Consider the following 16428-nt stretch of genomic DNA (forward strand, 5'->3'; position numbering starts at 1 on the left):
TTTTTCAAAATATGAGTTTTCTTATAAATATTTTAATTTTAATGAATAAAAAGTTGATTACTTTTGTATGACTCATGATTCATGAGCATGGCTCATTCAATCTTAATAACTAAATAAGTAAATTAATTCACCATTTTTCTAAAGAATTGATTACTTTAGAATGGAATCCAAAATAAGTCAGACTTGGTTCTGATAATTTTCTTTTTAATTTTGATCAGCTTCAAGTCATTATCGAATATGGTATTTCGGTTTACTTTCAATCTAATTTTAGATCCGATCAGATCGACTTTCGCCATTTCAGATCACCGTCGATTTCTTTAATTCAGCTATAAAACTGAATCTCAATTTAATATATTTCAATTCGGTTCTTTAAATCTCAGACCCACTTTACCAAGTATATATATTAAAGAAAGTGAATAAGGACAATTGAAATATTGCCTGTCTAAGAAAAAGGAAGATAGACTCCTCAAATTATCTTTCGGTCTCAGCATCCATGCGCTCAATTACTCTACGTGCCTCGTCCTCAGTAGCTGGTACCACGTTGCGTATCTGCTGGCCAAGGGACTCTGAATTTACTGTGAATGTGAAGTAAAACTTGTTGGATACCTGTTCAAGCAGAAAGCACAAACTAATTCAAACTTTCATCACAAAAATTGTCTGCATCCTATATCATGGTAAAGTTTTAACCAATAAAAACTGCAAGAATTGGTTATTCACTTCTATGCAGAAGTGTTTGGTTGAGCTGTGATTTAGACCTACTACTATAACATTTCTGGCTCAGCTGCTGCAGGGAAACCAAATGGCAATTACCTTCTGCAATTTCATGCCTTTGGCAAGTATAAAATTATAGAAATGGGAGGCTAAGATATTCTGTTCTATTCTCAATTCCTATAGATCAATTGCACAATTTAGTTGTGCTAACCACAAATTAGTGGTGACAAAACAAAGTTTAATATGATTACATCTAGGACTAGAAGTAAGTTTGCTGCAATTTATGAGTGCAACCGGCTGGTAGATGGTCCCATTGAAATCTAGAAGCAAATGATTTCTGCAATATTCAAGAGACATGCTTAATAGGGAATTAAGAATGCTAGCCTCGCTGACCCTCTTTTCAGGCCGTGTTACATGGGCCACAACTTCGACGTTGATTAGAGGTTTATCAGGGTTTTCAAGTTCCGTGTACAGAACACATGATTTGAATCGAAGAAAATTTCCAACATCCACCTGCAGTAATAGATAATATATCAACATTGAACAAGAAAGCATTTTTTAGAATACTACCATTAACAGCTTGGAGTTCTGCTAGACACCAATGTGAACGCAGAAATATAGGATGTACTGTAATTTAACTCTATTATTACTCAAATTTTGATTGAGATAATTTTAACATGAAAACACTAGTAGCATAGAGTAAAGCATATTAAAAGATGATACCACTGCGGCTACTCACAGGTTTCAGGAAATCAACATGGTCAACTTCCACAAAGCATGGTGCACTACCCGCAAATGAATAAGCAGTTGCAAAACCCAACTCAAAAGCCCTTCGCATCAAAAACCCTCCAAAAATTCGACCATGGATGTTCCTTTGCTGTGGTTGGCAAATTAAAGAATTAAGATGACATGTATCCGAAATGAGAATGCTGTTTCTATCTGCCAAAGCTGGCATGTCACTGAATATTCGCCCTTCAGACAACAAAATATTGAGTCTGTCTACCTCTCCAGCATCTATCTTCCCCTGTTCTCTTTTCTTCTCCTTCCTCCTCTTGTTCCTTTCTTCTGCTTCTTCCCAAAGCAATTTTTCATCTTCGGTTTCGGGCTTTACCTGATTAATTTGGGCTGACTTTCCAGTAACGGAATCACGAGCAACGAAAGTAAAATTTGCCGTAAGAACTACTGAGTCCGAGTCATCTGATCTCTCTGCAAAATAACGAGATTTAAAAGAAAAGAAATACCCGATGGCCTGTTAGGATTTCTAGCCATTCGTTTGAAATGCTGGAATTGACTCAAATAGCAAGTTTGAGAATGCTAAAAACTTGGAACTGGATTCGGTCCAGTTCCAAGTTATTTCAAACAAACCTGAATTTAAGACTTTGAAATGTTAAATTAATGCATGTCAAAAGTTTTCCAATATCATGGCTACCCTCATCAGATCCTCACTCTCCTTATAAGTATGGGGGCCTGTTTGGGATATTCTAAACAAATTAACTTACATCTTGAAGTGGATAAGTACAGTGATAAGTAAATTATTGTTTATAAGTTATATAGGTATTTACATAATTTTACTATCAGTTGACGTATAAGTTGGTGATATGTGTGGTAAATCATAAATTATAAGTGAAAAAATTCAAATTTTAATTAAGAATAGTTTTAATACATGAATATAAAATTATAACAATGATACTTATAAAGAGATATATTGAAATATAAATTATTAAAAGTAAAAATGTAAGGAAAAATTACAATATTTACGTAATATGCGGAACTATCTCATTATATATTAAATATGTAAATATAAATATAAATTATTAAAATGTAAGAAAATATATAAACCTTATGTTCACTTAATTTTAGACGAAACTTGAATATTTTGAAAATGAAAATTTATGGAATCTGCACTGTATGATGCATTAAGAGAAAGTAAACTACATAGTGTATGACATTATCAAATGTGAGATAAATAATAAGTTGACGAGAATGTTAGGATGTTCCAACATTCAGCCTTTTCACGTTCTGTAAGCAATAAGCACTTTCATATTAATTATCCAAACAGGAGGCATAAGTGCAACCGGGTTTAAAAGCCCAAATCTCTATGCATATCTTGATGCCAACAGCTACTATATCTCAAGCCACCACTCTTCATTCTCTTTAAATTCCAACCTAAAGCAACATGAAAGGTGCATATATATATATATATATATATATATATATAATATATAGTGGACGCAGAGCGATAATTTAGGGGGGTCCGGTTTTTTATCACAAAATTTATATATATACAAATAATTTAAAATTTTTAATATAAAAATAAAATTCAAAATTTAAATCATGTCACATTGTTATCAAAAATTTAATTCACTAGAATAATGATTAGAAGTGTTTATAATTTTTAAATACATTTAATAACCATAAAAGTTGAAAACAAAAAAAATTACAAAAATAAGGATTAAAAGCTCAAAAATGAAAGGCAAGACATGTATGAGGAGTTGAACCCAGGTGAACAAGTTAAAAAACGCGACATCCAACCAGCTAAGCTGTAGAGACAATTAACTAAGAAATATACTACAACATAAAAATTGAGAAATCTGGAGGGGGGCAGGGCTCCCCCTAAACCCCCTTCTCCCTCTCCCTCCCTCTCTCTCTCTATATATATATATGTATATATATATATATATATATGAATGTACGACATTCCACGGACAAGTGGCACAATATCGGCAATTGTCAAAACAACAACTTGTTAACCTCAATTATAGGTACAATTTCGAGCTCAGAGTGACAATTTTTATTCAAGTAACAGCAAGGTAGGATGAATGTTTGACGGAAATGACTGACCGGAAAAAATGTTCAGAATTTAATAAAAGTGAATTTTTTTGGCTAGATAATGGTGTTAGGAGAGCAGAGAAAGAGAGGTGTAATTGCTCAAAATAATGTTGGCAGAGATTTCGTGGAAGGAGGATTTATTGATTCATTGACAAGGGAGACGATGAATGAGGGCAAGCCATTGTTTTACAGAGTCGGCTATGAAACTAACATGATCATGAATTCTTAAGGCATCTGGAGTGGCAAAATAAACTCAGAGTACCGATCGTAAAAGTAGTAGGAGATGAAGTTGTAGATGCCGCCAAACTTGTTGGATTAAAGGAGGTAAACTACCTATAGCCTATAGTGCAATCAGTACTAATATAGACTAGCAAAAAATTAATCTACAATGACTTCCCTACGACTTTTGGTGGATTTGTATTTTAGGAATATTAAGAAATGTGTGTAGAGAAAGGGGTCGAAAATCCATATCATGGTTTCCGTTGGGTTTGAATAATTAAGAAGTTGATGATAGTCTGACCTACAAAATATAAATGTCACATGTGAATTTAAATAAGTGTTGGCTCGTGAATTGATATTCTGGACAACTCTCTTGTGCATGTTACGAGAACTAGTCTGAGGTGCCACAAAAGAAGTTCGATGGTAAAGGAGTATGATTCGATGTTTGGTGCTGTTCATAAAATTACTCCAGAATTTGTTCATTAAGAAAACAGACTATAAGATCAGAGACACATGGGTGATTTTAACTTAGTTATATTCGACAACCAAATATTAATTGTAATCTGGTACATTCATGATGCATATTGAGAATCAAACTTGAGAATTGCTAAGCAGGAAGTGATAAATAGATAGAGTGAAAATCTAGGGAGTGATAACAATTGATGCAGATTTATATGTCGAAAATAAAGAAAGCATGACATGATATACTAGTAGTACCTTTTGTGACCTGAGTAACTACTAACTGAATCTCCATAGATGATCGTCCAACCCAAGTGACAGAACCCACTATTGTCACATCTCTTTCAACCAGAATTGGTTCCTTGAGAACAATCTTGTCCACAGATGCCGTGACTAATATTAGGGGACTTGTTAAGGTCTCATCACTGGAACAGTGCTGGTTCATAATAAGATTCAAAAACACATATAAGCAATTGTTTTTTTAGAATGAATGGAAGAAACTTGAATACCAAGCAGTCCAAGTAATTAATAATCTGGCAGCATAATTAATTTACAATGAAGCTTTAGGAAAACAATGTTGTGTTTGGTTGGCATGAGAGGGAATGGAATGAGATTTGATGTATAAAATGGTTAGGGACTGTTTAATTGCCTACTTTTACAGAAAAAAATTCTTTAAAAATTAGAAAAACTAAAAAACTGTTCATATTCATCATTTTCTAAATAGAGAACTTAAAAAATGGAAAACCTTGTTTTTATACTTTTTCAAATTACAACTAAGATTTAGAAAAGTCTAGAAAACTATAAACTTCACATAGGTTTTTCTAGGGAAAATGGAAAACACGGCTAAAAAGTCGGGTCACTTATATGGATCATGTGTATCATGCTGTCTACATGGCATTCTCAAATGTTATTTTATCTGTTAAACCTAATAAACAAAAGCAATCAATATCATATTATATATCTTTAAGATTAATCCGTTCACACGAAATCAATTTTTTTTTAAATACAAAAAAATATTATTACATACCAATGATTATTTATTTAAGTTTATGAAATTAAAAATCAAAAATTGATATAATTTCATATAATAAAATGATATCACATGAGGATGATTATTTTTTATATTAATAAAATAGAAATTTATGATTTTATTTGACCGTGTTTTTTGCAAAGGCTCAAATTATCATGTCTCCAGAGAATATTTTCTCGATGGATATCTGTACATAATATTTCAAAGTAGTACTTGAACTATACATGGAAGTGGATTGTTTAGTAAGAGGTTTTGTTTTAAGCAACCAGTTGCATTCCAAAGATACTAAGTTAGAATCTAACAAGAGGTGTATCTCATCCTACAACACACTATTAGCTGAGATTAATTTGTCTAGCACCTAAAAACTCGACGTACACCTTGTGTTGCGATTTATTTCATCCTTAAAAAATAATAAATGTATGGTTTGACAAGTACATTGGTGGTACCAGGAGCACCAATTTGTGTATAAAGGTTTGAAACTGTGTAGCATCAGATACTGACTACTTTGAAGCTAACACGTGACTTTAATAGAGCAAATAATAGGGATGGTGATAAGTTAACAACATTAACGATTACAAAATGTAGAATTTGCGGAAAATGGAAGAAAATAGGGAAGGCATAAAAGTACCTTGAAAGAAATAGTTCCAGCAAGGGCATCGAGGTCTTCAACCAACTTGCCCATCCTCATCCTATTCCAAGGATTCCGATATTGTTCTCGAAGAACATAATCTGTGGAGAATTTATAAACAACACTAGTCCTGCTCTTGGAGGGGGGTTTGGGAATGATTTGTTTGATATTATTACTATTAATATTAGTTGGGGAATTGGGGATTACTGGTTCATAAAGATTTGATCTAGCTTCCCACAGAGCATTAGTAACGGGAGAATGGTACATTCCAGGCCATAAACTAATGGGCTTTCGAATGGACGAACCCGCATCAATGGGCTCATCACATTCAGGATTTGATTTAACACTTACAGAATCAGGGTCTGATGGGGTGCTGCTAGATGAAGATGAATACCACAACTTGTCAAGGAAAGAAATGGGTTGTGATCTAAAATGATTGATTAGGTTTGAAGATTTGAGTGATGAATTGGGTTTTGATGGTTTGTATGAATTTTTTGCAGCAAAAATTATACTACTAAAAATTGGTTTCTTTGATTTCATAACTGGAACCCTCCCTCCCTCCTTTGCATCCAACCAACCTGTTTCTTGCTTTTTTATTCCCCTCTCCTTATTTTGGTCACCGAAACTCGCTCGCATACTCTATATCGTCCAAATTCAAACTTTTTTCATCAAAATGTTCATTATATATTTATGTTATTAACTAATGAATTAATAATTTATTTATTCATGCATATGAAGCATGAACGTGAGTGACCAAGATTCGAAGTAAGTAATAAATCACGTTAGTATATATTTTTTGTCATTTCAAAATTAAATGATATTTGTAATATATTAATACTTAGAAATTAAAATAAATACAAGTGATTATGTGTGCCAGACGTATAACAATCACTCCAAATATAAAAAAAAATTAATTTGTTTTTTAATTGTTTAATTTATTTATGTGTTACAAATGTAATCGATGAGTCATACTATACAGGCAATTGACGTCAGTGTTGTAAGTTTACTTACTGAATAATATATGATTTTAATAAATTTCTATTTTTGAATATTTCAACAGATTGTTAACATTTCCTAAAATAACATATTATTTTTATAATGGCTCCAAAATTTACCCCCGCTTTCTTAATTTTTTTTCAACATAATTTATTTTTTTAATCTCTGCGTCTAACAACGATGTTAAGAACCTATGGGACGGTGGGAGTATATGATATATGTAGTGAAATATAAATTGTACATATCTGTATAAATAGTTTATTCTATTTTTTATTTTCATTAAATTTAATATAATATTTCGCCATTTCATGAAAAGGTTAGATTGATGACAAATAAGAATATACGACTATGTATGTATGTGTATGTATAAGTGTATGTCCCTGTATCAATTTAAGTGTATATATATTGTATGTATGTATGTATACATATATTAATTATACAATAATTGATAAACTTTAATAAATGAATAACGAGGTGAATTAAATATTATATAGATATTAATGTAGGGGTATAATTGTCATATGAATTAATTTGCAAAACAAATCCCCTAAACGATGTTAACAACCTATGGAATGGTAGGTGATAGCGCAGGTGTACGGGGCTGCTCCTTCCGACGCCGCGTCTGGACCATTCTCATGGTTGTGGTGTAGCGGTTGTGGGATATCTGCAAAATAACACCGGAGAGGGGTTTGAGCCCCGCGACGCCTCCGATGTGAGAGTAAGAACTCGTTTTGGGAAAGATGAAGATAGGTAGGAAAGTAAGGTGGTTGTGTGTGTATACTCGTGTGTAAGAAAGCGTAACCCCTAAGTCTCTTCCCCTTGAGATATATATAGCCCAAAGGTAGGATTTAGGGATTGGTGCCTTTAGATCAGGGTCGTTCGTTGTTGGTGGCGAAGGACGCCTAGCTCGGATGGACTTTGTACACGTGTTCAGGTAAGGACCACCTTTAAGATGCACCAAAGGTGTGCTGACGCGTGTCAGTTAATTGGTTGCCTAAAAAAAATTACCACTTTCTTGCCTCCCAATTCGGGTATGTGTTGTAGAGACCAATTTGGATTCAAGTCCAGTGAATTTGTTGCCTTTAGAAAATTTGTGATGTTTTCTTGCCTCCCAATCCGGGTATGGTGTTGTGGAGATCAATCCGGATTCAAGTAAAAGAAATTTGTTGCCTTAGAAAAATTTTGCTGTTTTCTTGCCCCCAATCCGGATATAGTATTGTTGAGACCAATCCGGATTCAAGTTGAAGAAATTTGTTGCCTTAGAAAAATTATGTTACTTTCTTGCCCCCCAATCCGGGTATGGTGTTGTAGATACCAATCCGGATTCAAGTTAAAGTGAATTGGTTACCTTAAAATTTTTTGCTACTTTCTTGCCCCCCAATCCGGATCCAGGTAGAAGATAAGGGACCCAGGTAGGAGGCTTTGAATTCCAAATAATCGGGGAAGTTGTAGCATTTTTTCAATTATCCCCCCCCTCAATTTGAATTGTGGGAGTTATTGCTCCTTGAAATACGCCCCATAATGATTATGAGCTTTGATTGTAGGTTTATATACATATATTTTTATGTATATATGTAACTGAAGGGGCATTCAATCATTTCCTGCCACGTGGCAGGGACGGTTCAACCTCTTAACCCCTTTAAAAAGATGTGTCCCGTTCCTTTTACTTTTTTATTCCTCAACAAAAACCAATAGTCACCATTTTAGTTTCTCTCCTCCAAATTTCTGAAGTGTCGAATGCTTGTTCTTGATTCCTTGTTGTTGCTTCATCGTTCACCATCACTATTCCCTTGTTCTACTTCTCCTTCCGACTTTTGAGTTCACTCTCCTTCTTTTTTCTGTATTGTACTTTCGAGTTTTGCATGATTTTCTTTCTTTTTCATCAAATTTGATGTAAAATACGGGTTTTATGTGTTGTTTTTGGCTAGATATTTTTTGCTTTGTGTTTTGTTTCAGTTTTTTTGTTTAGATCTGTAAGGAATTGGTTGCCTTTGTCTTGATTTTGGTTTGAATTTTTTTTGGGTTTTTTATGCATGTTCTTGGTGTTCTTGTTGATTATTGTATGTATATGTAAAATAGATGTATTTTGGTTTTTGATTCTTGAAAGAAACTGTTTTTGGTTAGGGCTTTTTGGTTAAAACCAAGTACAGGGGGTCCTACCCGGGTAGGGTCTATCAACTGCTCTGTGGTTTGGTTTGGTATATTTTTGAATCACAAGATACTTTTCAGTTTTGGGTGTAAGTATTTTTTTTCCTTTCCTTTGTTTATTTTTGTTTGTTGTATACTCGGTTCTTGTTGTGGTTTTATGCCTGGGTCTTTTGAACAGCTCATATACGGGTCCTTTTATATTGTTATGCCCGGCTCAGCTTTTCTACTCTGACTTGGTTTTCTTTATTTTCTTTCAGGTTTGCCTCACTACAATCCGGATTACGCTGCTATCATGTCTTCTTATGCTTATGTTGTTGCTTTCAATAGTCTTGGACTTGCTTTCTAAACAAAGAGTATTGCATGTGCTGGATTCGGGTCGGCTGAAGTTGAAGGGGGCGCTGGGTCCTCTGCTCCCCTGAACGAGGTGAATCTGGGTGCCGAACCAATAAATGTTGATCCTCTTGTTCAGGATATTCCTGATGATGACGAGCCCCCTCGTAAGAAAAAGAAGAAGAGCATGGGTTCCAAGCCTCCCCGGGGTAAGACAATTGTTGCTGACAGGGTCATTTGTGATTCTGAGGGGAAGGGTTCAGATGAAGAACATGTGAAACTGGGAACCAAAACCCTAGTCGACCTTGCTAACTTCATGTTTGACATCTCGGCTGATGATTATTTGGGATGAGATAGAGGGATTCGGGTTGGCTGCAGCCTTTAAGAAGGATACCGGTATTGGGGACAAGTATGTTGATCCTTTATTGATTTTATTATACTTGGGTACTATTCTTTTTTTTTACTTGGTTATTCTTTCTTTCCTTTTAATAGGTGGGAAGTTTTATTGCCGTTTGCTCTGATATAGCCTTCAATGAGGTCCTGGAGGCCAATAAAAAGACTGATGCTGAGAAAGACCGGGCGGATAACTTGAAAGATGAACTTGATGAGGACCGGGAGGGTTTTAAAACTGTTGAAGACAGGTTGAAGCGTCATATCAAGGATGAGAAGGCCTGAGCAGATGGGCCGGGAAGGAGCTTGAGAGAGTGAAAGTTGAATTGGCGGCTAAGGAAAATCTCGATAAGGATGCTATCTGTGGCGCCCCAAAACCCGGGGTCAGGAGTCTCGGAAGCCACGCTATCTAAACTCACACAACTCACACTACAATATGTAAATACCCACGCTTCACGACCCCACACTTAACACACACACACTACAGGTTATTGTCTTGGAAACGAACCATCATTACTAGAGAATTTTATTACAACCCAAATGTAATTAGTCTTACCGGGGGTGACCTTTAAGTAAGGTTAATCCGCCGGCCGAATATACGCTTCTTATTTCTTACTTTACATAAACCATACTTATAAATAAGCCGAACTATAAACAACTGAAAACTAATCCAGCTTATTCCGACTACCTGAGGTACTGCACCAAACAATCTACGGAACAGCTGGCCATTTCCTACCCGTTTCCTGGCTGTGGTTCTCATGGCAGGCATCTTGATTCACTGTTGTGTTGTGTCAATTTAAGAAAACAAGTGTGAGCTAAGATGCTCAGCATAATAATGTACAGTATGAAAATGACTGTATAATAACATCATATATTATATATATATGTTTTATTTAAAAGTAGATTTCTCGGTGTCCCACACCTTCTTATGAGAATAATTCTTTTAAGGGGTTTTTATAACCTGCGAATATCTTAATAGTAATCCCAGCACCTAGGCTTGGGTTACGGTATTGCATATCAATTCCAATTGGAAGATTTTGGACATCTCACAAGAGCCACCGCATACGATGATCAGTCGTCCTACGGAAAGTAACCTTCTTTACTAGTAAAAGGACTAATACCGTCATCTCTCGGGTATCACCCTGGCCGCATTCGGGCTACGTGTCCCATTTTCGGGTATACACATACTTCACAAGTTCCTGAGTACACAAAGTACCTTCGCATGCGGTACCTTTGGTAGCCCATCCAGCACACGTAGTACCAGAGTCTACCCCTCCATTGTCCTTCAACAGAATTCTATCCATCCCGGGAACTTGAACCACATCGAAGTTCCCCAAGCATTTTGCTTGTTGATAGAGATAATTTATCTTTTTAGAATATAAGTGTATATATATGTATATACGTACTTCTGAGAATTTCGGAGGAAGTACTAGGGATGTGAGTTGACCGTTGTCAACAGATAATTAATAAGGGGAAAGTTTCTTCTTGAAACTATATTCAATATAATAATAAGTCGGGATAATATTCACCGACGATCTGACATTATTCGAATGATACTTCTAAATCAGAAGGTATATCAGGATCTATGATCTTTAAATCAATAACAATCCTCAAATAAATAATCAATAATTAAATAATAGTCTATAAATAATTAAATGATAATTGATATTCATCATACCTCGAATGAGTTATTCTTTTAAAAGATTTATTTAAATAATATTCCTCAACTAGTTTGTGTTTACATAATTAATAATCTATAATGATTAATCGGGTTTGAGTAAATAAACGTTGAAGTATACTACTCCTATAATAAAGGAATACGTATATAATATTTAATATCCAAATCAATAAAATATAGTTGAGGGAATATGCTCATTGGGAAATCGTTTTAAAAGTTCGAGGTGTTTTAATGTTTCGTAAGTGGACGATGAGTCCCTTTAAAACGTACTATTATGGACTTATATCCATCCTATAATATCTCCGGAACGATTCCCGCATTTTATCTTAAATCCCGACCGACCCTCGGTCTTCTATCATACATTACGCTTAAAGCGAAATAACATTTCACGATATATACTTATCGTACAACATCGCTATATTATGCGAAAATTCAAAACTACGTATCATGGCAAACATAGTATTTATGCGATGATAGTAAAACAATATTTTCACAACACAACAAAAAAATGGAGTTGGGTTTGTAAACTTGCCTGGGTATCTCGAGGTGGAGGATGCTCTAGGTTCCGCTCGGAAATCTATAACCATAAACACATTTCATTTCGTTAGGTTCCGTCCTAATTCACGGTAACTCGCACTCATGCGCTACTCATTATACACCCTCTCAACTCATACTACCTTTAACATTTCTTTTAAGTCATAAACACTTTATGGTCACTTCATTTTCCTAAGTATCTTGAGTTCATTCTCATTATCGTTGTCGGATCCGCTTAAGGATTCTACGGTTTCTACTCGCGCGGTCTCGGCTCCGACATTTTTATAAAATTGAGAAATCATTATTTTCACTTGAAATTTTTATGACAGTTAGGAAACTCCACATGTTACTCTCTGTAAAAATTTCATGATTTATAAATACTTTTAAGTCTATCCTTTATATTTTCAAAATTCGTGATTTGTAGCAGTTTTTGTCGCGTAAAACACTTTTACTAAAACGATCATAACTTTTGATCCGTAAATCGGAATTAAGCGATTCAAGCGCCTAAACGATCCTTATAACATTGTCTATCTTAAAAAAAGGTTATTTCTCAAGAATCTACAGTTTACAACTTCGAGACTTTCTGCAGAAACTTAAAGTTACGGTTTGTTGTTTTTAATGAAGTTACGTTTACGATCGGGGTTTCGTTTATGCCTTAACTATCAACACAACCACCAACAATCATCATATCATCATCAACACACAAACTCCTCTCAATAACATCATGTTCTTGAGGCAACAACAACCAACCTTAAATCTACTTAACTTAATCATCAAGATTTCATAAACAACACTTAGTAAGTTAGGTTCACTAACACCCACTAAATGGATCTTAACATGAACCTTAAATAAAGTTAGGCCAAAAATTTTTACCTTTCTTGAAAGCTTGAGATGTGTTCTTGAGGATGGTGGAGGCTTGGAAGTGCTTGGTATGATTTTTGGAACCTAAAACCACCATTAAAATCAAGAAACCAAAGAGAGGTTACTATTCACACTATTCACTAGTGAGTTTCTTGAATTTATTCCACCCATCAAACCTTGATAAAAAGAGATGAAAAATTTTTCTTACCTTAGTTTAGTTGCTAGGAGGCTTGGGAAATAATTGTGGGATTTTACAAGAACTAGAGCTTGGAGTTTTGAATTGCAATTTCCTTCTTTTCTTCAAAATAGCTGAATTGGAGCTTTTGGGGGTGGGGGGGGGGGGTATTTATAGCCCTTGGTTGCTTCTCTTGGATGAATTCTAGGTTGCTTCTTGGAAGGTGACTTAATATCTTTGCAAGTTGATCTTTATTCTTCCTATGATAGCTTAGGTTTATTCCTTGTCTCCAAATCCATGGACAAATCTTTGTAGCTTGCTAGCTTACAAGCTAAACTACAAGGTTAGCTCCTTAGCACACTATTTGCTAGCTAGCTTGGTCATCCTAGGGTTAACTTACTATTTGATGAAGTAACCATGGTTACTTCCTTACCATGGTTTAGTTAGTGCGTTACGTTTAATTAATCGTTTACGCGTTCGCTCGGTTACTTAAACGTTCTCCGCAATACTTATTCGTAAATGGTTCGCAATGTAATTCTTTTCGTGTTTATTCCTTATATTTTTATTTATCCTAATTGAATATAAATCCGTAGGATTTTAATCTCGTAATTATATTATGATTCCCGTAGTCCTTGATAAGTCGTAATTACAGTTGTTTTTCAAAGTTCGTTTTCTTCGAAAACTAATAGCGTTTACATACACTCATTTGGTACGTATAGTCGTAATATCTATTCCGAAACTCATTTTCTTATGCACTATATAGTGTGGGCTCAAAAGTTTTCCCGTCTGTCAGGGTTACTATTCATTAAATGTTTTACAAGGTCTCAAAAATTCGAGTTATTACACTATCATTGCCGAGTTCAAGGCCAGTGAAGAATATGACATGTCTGTTGCTCAGGCAGGGGGGCCTAGTGTGCAAAGAGCCTGGATTGTTGCCGAAAGGCATGTCAAGATAGAACCGGTACAACCTGGCGGAGCTTCATTCAATAATTCCTTGTTGCCAATACTGCTATTGAAGAGGGGAAGGGAGAGCCGGAGCCCTTTGATGGTCCTTTTCCCAACTTTCTCTAGATATGTCCCGGCTAACTCAAAACGAAGAATGGCTCACTAATGCCTTATGAAAATGAGAGGTTTAGGCTTATTTTTATAGCAAAAAATAAAGCATTTTTAGCTTAAAAAGTAAGCTAATGGGTACCTAGGATCAATGACAAGTGCAAATTGGTCTCTACAACTCATTTACACAATTGTTAGATATTAAATTTGAAGACAGAAAGTGGCTTGAACGTTTTTATCATTTTTAAAATGAATAAAAACCGAACAGTTTGCTTACTGCTGACCGAAAATGTGTTTTTCAACGAAAATTGAAAAATCATTGAAAACATATGAAATTTTGAGGATCCTTTAGAAATGGTTCCAGAGGAACAAGGAAATTTTTTACCTTAATATTCATTCCTCTTTTATGACTTCTAAGCGACCGATAAATCAATAATGTACCGATTTAGGGGTCCCAAAAAAAGTCATTCAAAATTAATGAAATTAATTAACATGGTAGAAGACAAGATACATGTGACAAATCCCAAGTTTCAAGTCTAAAAGATATCCGGAGAATATTTTAGAATTTTTCAAATGTTAAAACAATATTTTTTATTGAAGAATTAGATAAAAGTTTTGTCTAGTAAAATATTCAAACATAATATTTCTTATGAAATTGAGACTATAAGGTCTGGGAAGTAATTAAGTTTGGATTAAAAATAATTTTATCCGGATAAATACGGATTAACGGTTATTTCGGAATAAAATCTATTTTTGTCTAACAGCATGATTTTTGACACTATAAATTGAACATAAATATACAAAAAATATATTCAATATATTTGCGAGTAAAATATTTGAATGTGACTCGCTTTTAAATAATTTGATCAGTCTTGACTCGTAAAAGTGGTATTTGAATTTTCTCAAAAAATGTGCCTTTAGCTGTTGCCTTTGTTTATTTGATATAAACAGCCTAGTATAGAATATATCATTAGGTTGATATTTCTATGCTAAGTCCTGTTTAGCAAAACGTGTCAAAATTTTTTTTTTGGCGCATCCAAATTGTAACATCCCGACTTTTCAGGATATTAAATCTAAACAAAAACTAATAAGCGAAACACGTTAATTCAATTTCTAAACCAAAATGATCAAGTTTCTCGTACCCGAAATATCAAAAGTCTACACATAATTAAAAGTACTAAGATTGAGGCGCAACTCGAACAGTAATTCAATAATAAAGTTCAATATAAAACAAATTAAAATCCAAACAACATGTCCAAGTCATCCTTATTATTTTCGAAAATCCAAACGTGAAATGTATACACAAAAATGAGCTACGAAGCCCAGCAAGTAACTATCGTTCAACGACTCACAAATTAAAATGAGCTAACAGAGGAAAATACTTGTCCTCTGAAGTTTTCTTAAACCTTTCCCACAGATATGGTTCTTAATTTTCTTAATTAATCTTATTTTAATTTTTGAGTCGTTGAACGATAGTTACTTGCTGGGTTTCGTAGCTCATTTTTGTGTATATATTTCAGGTTTGGATTTTCAAAAAGAATAAGGATGACTTAAACATGCTGTTTGGATTTTTATTTGTTTCATATTGAACTTTATTATTGAATTATTATTCGAGCTGCGACTCAATCTTAGTACTTTTAATTATGTGTAGACTTTTGATATTTCGGGTTTGAGAAACTTGATCATTTTCGTTTAGAAATTGAATTAACGTGTTTCGCTTGTTAGTTATTGTTTAGATTTAATATCTGAAAAATCGGGATGTTACAATTTACATGGCGCCCAAAAATATTTTTCGGACACATTTTGTTAGACATGATTAACATAGAAATATCAACCTAATAATATATTTTATACTAGGTTGTTTATATCAAATAAACAAAGACAACGGCTAGAAAATTCAAATACCATTTTTACGAGTTAAGACTGATCAAATTATTTAAAAACGAGTCACATTCAAATATTTACTCGCAAATATATTGAATATATTTATCGGAAATGAAATGAATAATTTGAAATTTGGAGTTGGAGGGGTGCCCTAAATGTCACTTGGGGTTAAAAATGACCCTAAATGTCACTTCAAAACGGTACATCGTATACCGTTTATGCAAAACACCTAAAACGGAATTTCGTGTAACGTTTTGACATTTTGAATTTTTTTATGCGTAAAACGGTAGATAAAGTAACGTTTTGGTACAAAACGGTATATGATGTACCGTTTTGAGCCAAAACGCTATTTCAACCACCGTTTTGTATATTTTAAAAAAATTTAAAAAATATTAAAGTACCAAAACGACACACTATGTACCGTTTTGCATTAAAAATACAAAACGTAAGATGAAGTACCGTTATGAAGGAATATTTTGGGCCATTATTTTCAAAAATGACAT

General features: G+C 34.1%; 1 protein-coding gene across 1 annotated transcript; it reads right to left on the reverse strand.

Annotated features, from left to right (window-relative positions):
* Positions 1-312: 312 nt before the first annotated feature.
* On the reverse strand, positions 313-6506 carry LOC141698096 (acyl-coenzyme A thioesterase 2, chloroplastic-like). The gene is made up of 5 exons (XM_074502708.1): positions 5877-6506; positions 4477-4654; positions 1451-1917; positions 1096-1224; positions 313-606 (listed from the first exon to the last, which is right to left on the reverse strand). Exons 1-5 carry the CDS (start codon positions 6414-6416, stop codon positions 472-474), a joined length of 1449 nt encoding a protein of 482 aa, XP_074358809.1. The 5' UTR covers positions 6417-6506; the 3' UTR covers positions 313-471.
* Between the last annotated feature and the right edge of the window lie 9922 nt (positions 6507-16428).

The sequence above is a fragment of the Apium graveolens genome, chromosome 11 (genome assembly GCF_009905375.1).
Source record: "Apium graveolens cultivar Ventura chromosome 11, ASM990537v1, whole genome shotgun sequence".
NCBI lineage: Eukaryota > Viridiplantae > Streptophyta > Magnoliopsida > Apiales > Apiaceae > Apium > Apium graveolens.

Excerpts from the sequence above, each read along its gene's own strand:
- LOC141698096 (XM_074502708.1), bottom strand. The coding sequence starts at position 6,416 with ATGAAATCAAAGAAACCAATTTTTAGTAGTATAATTTTTGCTGCAAAA. Across the intron at positions 1,918-4,476 it reads AGTTACTCAGGTCACAAAAG|AGAGATCAGATGACTCGGAC; the intron begins GTACTACTAGTA and ends GTTATTTTGCAG. Across the intron at positions 607-1,095 it reads CTGAAAAGAGGGTCAGCGAG|GTATCCAACAAGTTTTACTT; the intron begins GCTAGCATTCTT and ends CTGCTTGAACAG.